Source organism: Triticum aestivum, chromosome 7A (genome assembly GCF_018294505.1).
Source record: "Triticum aestivum cultivar Chinese Spring chromosome 7A, IWGSC CS RefSeq v2.1, whole genome shotgun sequence".
In the NCBI taxonomy this organism is placed as follows: Eukaryota; Viridiplantae; Streptophyta; class Magnoliopsida; order Poales; family Poaceae; genus Triticum; species Triticum aestivum.
Window position 1 is genome coordinate 154,181,456 of NC_057812.1, and position 10,253 is coordinate 154,191,708.

The window sequence follows — 10,253 nt, forward strand, 5'->3', positions numbered from 1 at the left end:
CAAAATTTAACCAAATTTATATTAAAAAATACTAACGCCTACGATACCAAATATATATAGGGGATTATGAAACTATATTTCATAATGAATCTAACAATGTCGATTTGACATTGTAAATGTTGATATTTTTTTTTCTATAAGTGTCATGAAAGTAGAGATAACTTTGGACAAATTTATATATACGCAGACTAATTAATGCAAAGTGTATGACATGAGCTGACTGCAGGCCGAACACGAGCCGGACTTCCGGACGAGATGCATCAAAGTGTCGGACAGCCAAACACGGACGCCACTAAGCAAAAGTCAAAAGCGGTCAGATAAATAAGCACAAACCTTGCGGAGGAGGTTTGGCACAACTCCCCCGGAAGCCGGCAGGCCACATGACGAATAAAGCACACGAATATGTTGGCAATTTGTGCAGATCAAGAGCAAGATCAGATGCCTCGCCGCAGTCCGTCCACACGTATCTGCGACTAGAGAGCGCCACCGACGTACGACGACAGCAGTAGAGGACCCCTCTTGTAGTTGTAGTGACAAACGTATCGCATCTAGATTTACTCACCGAAGAACACGTCAGAGTAGAACTTCAGCTCCCAAATAGGAGTATTTCCAGTTCTGCTGGTTGCTTTGAACTTTCAGAAACATCCAGTTCTGCTAGCTGCTTGGAACTTTCAGAAACATCAGTCCCCGAAATTGTTCCTCTTGCAGTACAAGGATTTCCCCAAAATGAAACGAGGGAAGATGATTGGACATTGGTTCAGCGGCTAATAATATAGTACTCCTAGATGAAAAAAGAGAGTCCAGGCAAGCAAAACACAACCCTGATAACTAGTAGCAATCTGTTTCTGAAACTTACAACCTATCATAGCAAAGGACACCACTCCAAAGTCTCCAAATCTTCTCTCCAGAGACTGGAACCAATGATGCTCTCATTACGACCTATCTCGTACCCTAATCGTCTGACCGACGAGCAAAAGAATCATTAACTGAACTCGGCGCACGATCAGACATGTCTCCGACTCACTATCATGGCGGACTGGCGGTCACCCCGCGACGGTCTGCAGCAGGATCTCGTTGAACGTGTCGATGGGGCCGGGCATGCACCAGTGCACGCAGTCGTTCTGCACCCGCGCGTCCGGCCCGCCGGCGAACGGGTCGCTGCGCATGTACGGCCCCGGGTGGCCGTCCGGCCGCAGGTTGGCCAGCCTCGTCACGTCCAGCGCCGCGAACCGCAGGGGCCCGGCGCCGGCGTGGGCGGCCACCGCCTCCAGGACGGTCCTCCTCATCTCCTTCTCCGTGTAGCCCAGCCCCTTCTCGTCCTCCCTGTACGGGTGCCTCCTGGGGCACGCGCCGGCCTTGTCCCAGTCCCCCTCGAAGTGCGCCGGCGAGAACGTGGTGACCGCGACCAGCTTGCTGTCCGCGCCGTGCCGCCGGGCGACCTCGGCGAGCGTGCGGCGCACGGCCTCCTTGAACGCGCCGAAGAAGGCCGTCTCGGTGCGGTTGAGGTCCGCGCAGTCGTGGCAGCCCACGACCCTGCCGCCGTCGTGGTAGACGCCGGGGATGAGGAACCAGTGCCCGACGGACAGCACGGCGGCGTCGATCCCGCCCAGCCGCGACATCCACCGCTCGTCGAACGAGTCGAGGAACACGTTGTTGTGCCGCACGCCGGCGTGCTCCGCCTTCTCGGCGACCCGCACCAGGAGCGGCGACCAGAAGATGGAGACGGTGGCGTTGTGCTCCCGGAAGACCCAGCGCCGGAACCTGTTCTCCTGGCCGTCCCGGTACACGAGGTCCGGGCGGGAGCGGGAGGCGAGGAGGCAGAGCAGCGACTCGCCCTGGTTGCGCGCCATGGAGTCGCCCACGAAGGCCAGGTGCCTGTTGCGGAGCCAGCGGAGGAACGCCTCCGGGGAGAAGGCGGGGAGGTCGCACCGCCGTGGCCGCCACCGCCAGTGGAGGTACCCGGTGTCCGGGCGGCCGTGCGCCATGCAGTTCTGCCCGTCCTTGATGGTGCCGCAGCTCGTGCCGTCGTACAGCGGCGGGCGCGCGTCCGGCACCCACTCGCCGTCGGAGTAGTCGCACGGCGGCGACGCGGATCCTGACGCCGACACGTCTCCGCCTGCTCGGGCCAACACGACAAGGAAACATTTAGTACTGGAGTACTATCCACTACGCCAAACAATCTCCCAGGAACCCAAAATGCCGCACAAGCGGGTGAAATCACACGCCATTTCTTGCACATTTCAACCGTAAAACCACCATGGCCGCTATTTATTGAGCTTATCAAGAGCGCCTTTTATAAATACTTCTAGAACTCCAGAAAACGGCAAGAAAAAGGGGGGAAATTTATCATCGAAGCAAAACGGAATCCGCTGGAGGGAAAGCTCAATTGACGAGCTAAATCGGCCAGAGGACCACTAGGAGAAATCAAATGGAAAACCTAACACCGTACCTTGAGTTTCCCCCAATGCTTCGCCCCCTCGGCCGGGAGCGGGAGGGGGCGGGGGCAGCTGCTCCTCAAGCGCATTGACGGGCGCGTGCCTGTGCTGGGACGGCGCCGCCTCGCGCGCCTGCGGCTGCGCCAGGAGCGGCGGCTTGGGCGCGGCCAGCGGGTTGAAGAGCAGGTAGTGGAGGAGCGCGAGGGGGAGGAGGGCGTAGAGGACGTAGGAGAGGAATTGCTTCCTGGGGAGCGACAAGTGGGTGGTCTGGAGGTGGTGGCTCTGCGGGAAATTGGTGCCCATGGCTGCGCGGGGGAAGCTATGTTCGTGCACGGGGGGAGGCAGCCATGGCGGACGGGGCGGGGCACGAGTCAAGAGGAAAGGGGATCGAGGGAGATGGGAATCCTTCCTTCCTTTCCTTGGGAACACAAATGTTTTTTCTACTGGACAGAAAAGAATGTTTTTCTACGAGGTAATATCACCCTAAGTCATAGAACTTGTGTTCAATGTTCAGTTTGATGCTACAATTTTAAAAATACGGATTTATGGTCATCTAACTTGACATCGCGTGCAAATATGGTCACAAAATACGCGTGCGGACGTATCAGGGCGTATGGCCCCACCTGTTAGTGAGTGGTGGCACTCAGCTTACTTAATTTTTGCACAAAACACCCTCACATTTTTTAACAACCACACTGTACTGCATATAGGCACGTAAATGTTTGAATTCATCATTTTGCATAATTTAAATATAAGCTGCGAGTCTATATATTTTGGATTCGTTAAACATATTTATTTAACAAACATTTTCAATGTCGGTATTAACTATTTTTCATATAATACACAAGTTCATATTTAAATGTTTTTATGTACTAATGATAGTTTTTATGTATAATATTCTTAGAACATAACTTTATTAATTACGTTTTACAAATATCTTGAAGAAATTGCAAATGCAAAATGAGCCTCAATATGTTAAAAAATAAGCCATCAGCATGATCACCTTTCGAAAGACACGCATCTTGTGGATACTGCCAAAAAGAGCCAGCCAGAGTGACAGACGGAGAAAGAACAGATTTCCATGCATAGGAGCTTGATTGATGAAATGTCACTGTATTTACTGCTATGTCAAACCATCCTGATGTGCAATTAGTATTACTTATATTGTTTTACCACTCCACATGTAAGTATTGTGTGTTTCTCAAAAGAAAAAACTTGTAAGTACTGTGTTGATGACATTATATGTTGATCTTAATGCGTCAACCTATCTGGACATGACTTCTCATCCTGCTTAAGGGAATCACTGTAGCAGTGCGCGCCTCTACATGTTTCAGGTAAGAAAAAAGAACCACTAAAATAGCTTAAATGAATCATTGTAGCAGTGCGCGCCTCTACATGTTTCAGGTAAGAAAAAAGGACCACTAAAATAGCTTAAATGGGCTGCAGATGTACATCCACTGCTCATAGATGCAAAAAAATAAATATCATTTAAGCTCTCAGTACATCTAACTTAGCTATCCATACGTTACATGCAAACAGGGGTGGCTTGTTGGTTAGAGTGGCTTCTGTGGTGAACATTGGTCGTGGGTTGGATTCCGGGCTCTCTCCCATTTTTCACTAATTTGACTTTTTCAGAAATAAAAAATATGAGAGTGTTTTGTGTAAAAATAAGTTCATCATGTGTCACCACTCACTAACAGGTGGGGCCATACACCCTGATACGTCCACATGCATATGTTGTGACCGTATTTACACGCGTTGTCAAGTTAAATGATCACAAATTCGTATTTTCAAAGTTTTAACATCAAACTGAACGTCGAGCGTAAGTTCTATGACTCCTGGTGATATTACCTCTTTTTCTACTGACCGCTGTCCCTATATTTGGGTTTGTTGTTAAATGGCTGCTTGCTGGGCTCAAATGACATGGCCCAAACAGCCCACAAGCGTACCAGTATTTTTCTTTTGACCAAAGCATAGCAGTGCTCTGAAAAAGTGTCTACTTCGCTTTGCTTCTCGACAATTGGCAAGGTTTGAGCGGGGGTTCGGTGAGACCGACTGTCCATTGGTTGGAGCACGGTGAGACGTTGGTTGGAGCTGGTGAGGGTCGGCTGGTATCTGCGTCCACATCATTCTTTTCATAAGCCAACTCTACAGCGTGATCTCAAACGGACGTTCGGATTAACCGGATTTTGTCCTTTTGGGACGTTGATGAGTTCGTCCGTATCCGGCTTGGTCAGATGGATCGTGCGTGCGCCCACCGCGCGGCCGAACCCAAATCATGTCCGGGGTGGATATAAATAAAATATATATAAAAACTAAAATGAAATAATAAAAAAGTAAATAAACGCACTAAAAAACATAAAACATATATAGGGATCGGCCACAAAACGGCCTAGTTTTCACGGCCACTTAAAAGGCTCAGTTTCATAATTAACATATAAAAAACAAAATAAAAAAACGCCTCCCGCGCGCTTCTGCCGCTCCCGTCGGTGCCGTCGTCGTCTTCACTGGCCGTTGGTGTCGTCGTCGTCGCTGACGAGATCGACGTAGGCCGGCGGCGTCCACATGTGGGCCGACGGTGCGTGGTAGACGGGGGAGGGCTGGACGGCCGGAGGTGCCTGCACCACCTCCTCCCGGGGAGACGCCTCCCGCTCCGGTGACCGCGGCGGAGTGGGGCACCAGTTCACGCCCACGCCGACGGCCATCTCCGGAGCAGTGCAGGACCAGCCCCACCCCTGGCCCAGCAGCTGCTGGAACGTGGTCGGCGGGTCCTCCTCCATCGCCTCCTCCGTGACGGCCGCCATCTGCAGCTTCGGGAAGGCGACGTCCCCGGCGGCAGAGAGGGCCATGGTCTCCTCCAGGCCGTCCCATTGTCGCTCGTCGTGCGTGTTCATGGAGTCCTCCATGACACGCTGCAGGAGACAGGCCTCCTCCTCCGTTGTCATGCGAGGAGGGGGAGGTGGCGACGGAGACGGGGAAGGCGACGGCGTGGGCGTGACGCCACGCACCCGCCTACGCCCGCGCTCTTGGGGAGCAGGCGCTGCGTGCTGCTGTCGTGGCCGCCGCGGCCCCGTCGAGGTGTCGGCGAAGAACGACGCGCGCCTGGTGTCGTGCTCGTCACAAAACCAGGTGTCCCAGAGTCCGGAGTCGGGGGCGTACCTGGGGTCGTAGAAGAGGTCGTCGGGGAGGAGGCGGCGGCGGCGCTTGATCTCCGTGTCGCGCGTACGGCCGCTCGTCGGGACCAGCGGGATCGAGACCCGGTCGGCGGAGAGATGCCAGTTATTGGGGAGATGGACGTCGCTCCAGGAGAGCGGTGTCCTTGTCTCCCAATAACGACGGCACACCGACGCGCGGATGTAATGCCGGTCGCGCTCGCCGGCGGACGTGGGCGCGATGGAGAAGGCGGGCGGCGCGGGGGCCCGACGTGGTGGGATGGCGACGCGGGCTCGCGGCGGCGTCCCGACGAGGAACCAGCCTCGTGGTCGTGCTTGCCTTTGCGGCCCATGACTGTGGGCGGCCGGACGGCGAGGTGTTGGCTAGGGTTTGGGACTGGGGCTGTCGAGTTTCGAGGAGGCCGCGGGATGGCGTGGGGCAGTGTGGACGATGATCCATCCATGCTTCTCATTTAAAGAAGGACGGCGACCGTTCGACGTGCGGATGACAGGTGGAGCCGCTCGCTCGTATGCATTAATGTGGGCGGGTAGGAGATAGGTGACCGCCTGCCACGCGGCCCCGACGCGGACGAGGCGCGCGTCCGTTTGATGTCCGTCGCGATCCAAACCCGGCGCAAGTTTGCGCTTGAAATGAATCGGCCCGGACACAAAACGGACAAAATAAGTCCGGGCTGTCGCGCGCTAGACCGCCTTCTTTGTCCGTTTTACCCTAAACAAAGAGGACCGAACACAATAGAGTTGGCCAAAAGAATGATCTGCGATGCCATGAGAGGCCAGGACTGCAAAGTGCCTGCCGGTGGTTGGACGTCGTCCACGACGTCGGCAGGGGATACAGGTTCAAAACGTCGGACCGGTGGTGTCGTGGGAGTTCGTGGGCTCTGCACCTACTCACGTAAATATTTGAACTACAGGCATCAAGGCAGGATTCACGTAAATAGAGTGAATTTCACCTTTTACCTTGTAGTTGTACATTTATGATACATATTACCCTATTTAGTGAACCTTCTATCAAAATATCAGATTTTGGAGGCATTTAACTTGGTTTTACCTAGTTTTGCATTTTCCTTGTTTATGTTATATAGGATTGGCATGTTGTGTCAATGATTCGTAAAAGAATATGTAAAGATCAGAGGGCATTATTGACGATCATGTCCAGGCTTCTCTTGTCCATATCCATTCCTCATCGTCATCACATATTTTCGGACCCCTGGCGTCATCTCTCACACCTTACGTGATGGATATGCATCAGAAAATGAGGGTCCAAAGCTTTCAAAAAGGGTATTCTAGGCGAATTTTCACTCGATGGGGTAATTAGTGTCACAAATGTAAAACTACGGGGTAAAAAGTGGAATTCACTCATGTAAATATTTCGACTTTGCCTTAAAAAACGTAAATATTTGGACCAGATACATACAGGGAGTGCCGGTTATAATATTTTGTGGTGTAGTATTTTTTGGATTTCACAACGTCGGGCCGGTCGTGGGAGCTCATGGGCTCTGCACCTGCTTAGCGGGCATCAAGGCAGGATTCACGTAAATGTTTGGACCAGATGCTTATAGCGAGTGCCGGTTATAATATTTTGTGGTGTACGGTAGTATTTTTTGAATTTCGCTACATACTGAATGCCGGGTTTTTAAGCATGGCAAATCAAAAATTTGAGATGACAAATTATGTTGTTGTGGCTCGTGAGGATGACAGTTTACTTTATCAAGCATGACAAATCAAACATTTGAGATGACAAATTATGTTGTCGTGACTCGTGAGATTGAAAGTTTTCTTTATCAATCATGCCAGATCCTTGCCACGTTTAGTTTTTTCGCCAGGAATTGTCATGTCTAAATAACTGACGTAAATTTTCTAGCATTTTTTTATTTTGTTAGGTCTTATTCGATTTAGAATTTTGTAGGATTTTCTTCCTATGAATTTTTTTCGTATGTTGAGCATTCGTTTTATACGAACAGAGGTGCAAGAGTCCCAAGGATTATGCCCATATTCTTTTTCATATGGTGTTGTCCATCACGTTTGGCGAGCTCGCGCCAGCAGAGAGATTGATCTTCGGCCCCCTCACCTTTGTCGCGAATGGGGCATGCTCATTTGACATCAACCCACCGTCCTTCCCTGACTCCACCATCTTCTTCTGGTCTCTCACATTCGTCATCAGCCGCTATGGCGATCTCCGACTCCGCGTCCACCGCCCTATCGGGCCGTAGGCGTGGTCCCATCGGAGCCGTTATCACCAATACCACCGGCCTCTATCTTAGAGGACGACGACCTCGCATCGACAAACTTCACGGCCGAAGTCCGTATTCCAGCCTCGAGTTCGGAACGTTGCACCGACCTTACAACAACCCACCAGCCCGCCCTTGTGTCATATCTGAGCTTTGCTACCCTCGCCTCACTTCCGGAAAATGGTGACGAGGATACCGTGGCTAGCATCATCTTCGTCTAGGAGAAGGAGGAAGGCGACGAGACCGGTGCAAAGCCTAAAACCGATCCCTACCACGGATGGTGACGAACCCCTATAGCCCATCTCCTGGAGCAGATTCTCATGACGACACCGGGCAGCTCAGCAGGCAGCAAATCTTCAGCACCAACCATGGCTCCAATCGTCAACAACACCAACGGATCCGCAACAACTCACGTGGTTCCACCGTCCATGGCTCCCCCAACCTCTGAGATAGTAAGTATCGCTCCATCAGCACCACGTCTTCCACACCAATTGGGCGAAACCACATCAGCTTCACCATTCTCCGTACCGGACCCCCGGGATTCATGACTCTTGGGTCCAACACCTCGAGCCTCGCGGGAACAACGATGACACCAGCTATCATCAAAGATCATAGACAAGGCGTTGTGGGTGCTGAGAACACCCTTACTAGGAATCAACCCACCTTATGAACAATGGAGACCCTCAGGCAGGCCACCGTGGCAACCCAGCTACAGCTCCAGAGAAACACAACGGAGGTCGCTGTGCGGCAGGCGCGATGAAGGGAAAACAAGACCAACTAACAGAGACGTCGGCCTCGATGCCAAACCCATTCGACCACCAACGCCCTTGCAGCCCTTGGGCGCGTGGCGGTCAACGACTTCGATGAACATGGAGATCCCTTGGGAGCGACGCCAAACCGTCACACACATAGTGCTCACATGCCCACCTCACTCTTCTTTAGCGACGACAATCCACCCTCGACCCCCGCCACCAGTGATGTCGATCCCGCCCCTCCTCCCCCAACCGGAAATCGTCCGATCCATGCGAAATTTGAAGATTAGTAGACATTCTCGAAAAAGAGATTACTAATGTTGTATACTCCCTCCGCCCGGAAATACTTGTCATCGAAATGGATAAAAATGGGTTTATCTAGAACTACAATACATCTAGATACATTCTCTTTTATTCATTTTCTTGAATTACTTAAAAAGAACATAAGGTTTTCCATTTCACCTTTCTTCCCACCACCACTTTGTGCAATCTTTCATGCATATATGATAATCAATCACCTTAATTTACGTAAACCAATTCTATTTTAATTACTTACCAAACTTGTAATCAAAATATAAGGTAAGTCACGGTCAGAATTTGATGAACATATATAAGGTAAGTCAAGGCAGGATTCACATAAGTGTTTGGACCAGATGCTTACAGGGAGTGCCGGTTATAATATTTTGTGGTGTGATATTTTTTGGATTTCACTACAAATGAAACGTCGGGTTTTTAAACATGATGAATCGAACAAATGAGATGTCAAATTATGTTGTCGCGACTTGTGAGGATGGCAATTTCCTATATCAGGCATGGCAATGTTTTTCACAAAAAAGATTCCTTGCCATGTTAAGAGCCTCTTTGATACGTAGGATTCTCAAAATACTGGAATATGAAAAATGCAGGAATAGAGTGCCATGTTCTTTTGTACCCTATAGGATTTGGAAGTGTGTTTGATAGTACAGGAGAAATAAAGGAATTCTACAAAGAGGTTTGAGTGGATGGAAATTTTCCTCCAAAACATAGTACAAATGAATCCTATGGAAAAATTCCAAAGAATTTCAATCCAACGAATCAAACGACCATCGTAAGAACAAAAAATCCTAAGGATCCAAATCCTTCAAAAATCCTACGAAAATCCTTTGTATCAAAGGAGCCCTCAGCTTTTCTGCTACGGGAGTTCGGGGAGACCGATTTTCTTCTGGTCCCACCATCTTCTTCGGGGAGTTCGGAGAGTTCATGATGGCACCAGACAGCTTAGCGAGCAGCAGATCTTCAGCACCAACCATGGCTCCAATCGTCACCAACACCAACGGATCTGCGACGACTCATGTGGTTCCACCGCCCATGGCTCCCCAGCCTCCGAGCCAGTAAGTATCGCTCGTGGTTGCAAGTCTATCGAGCCATCCACGACGTCGGCAGGGGACACAAGTTCACAACATCGGGCCGGTGGTGTCGTGGGAGCTCATGGGCTCTGCACCTGCTCGGCGGGCATCAAGGTAGGATTCACGTAAATGTTTGGACCAGATGCTTACAGGGAGTGCCGGTTATAATATTTTGTGGTGTGGTATTTTTTGGATTTCGCTCCAAACCGAATGTGGGATTTTTTTTCGAGAAAACTTTCAATCTATTCATTTTTAATCATGGCAGTACAACGAACATCAG

At 50.7% G+C, this 10,253-nt stretch overlaps 1 protein-coding gene across 1 annotated transcript; it reads right to left on the bottom strand.

The window, feature by feature from the left end:
• Positions 1-807: 807 nt before the first annotated feature.
• Positions 808-2,930, bottom strand: LOC123151734 (protein ALTERED XYLOGLUCAN 4). The gene is made up of 2 exons (XM_044571395.1): positions 2,450-2,930; positions 808-2,116 (listed from the first exon to the last, which is right to left on the bottom strand). The coding sequence occupies exons 1-2, from the start codon at positions 2,736-2,738 to the stop codon at positions 1,044-1,046; spliced, it is 1,362 nt and encodes a 453-aa protein (XP_044427330.1). The 5' UTR covers positions 2,739-2,930; the 3' UTR covers positions 808-1,043.
• Between the last annotated feature and the right edge of the window lie 7,323 nt (positions 2,931-10,253).

Excerpts from the sequence above, each read along its gene's own strand:
- LOC123151734 (XM_044571395.1), bottom strand. The coding sequence starts at position 2,738 with ATGGGCACCAATTTCCCGCAGAGCCACCACCTCCAGACCACCCACTTG. Across the intron at positions 2,117-2,449 it reads AGCATTGGGGGAAACTCAAG|GCGGAGACGTGTCGGCGTCA; the intron begins GTACGGTGTTAG and ends TGGCCCGAGCAG.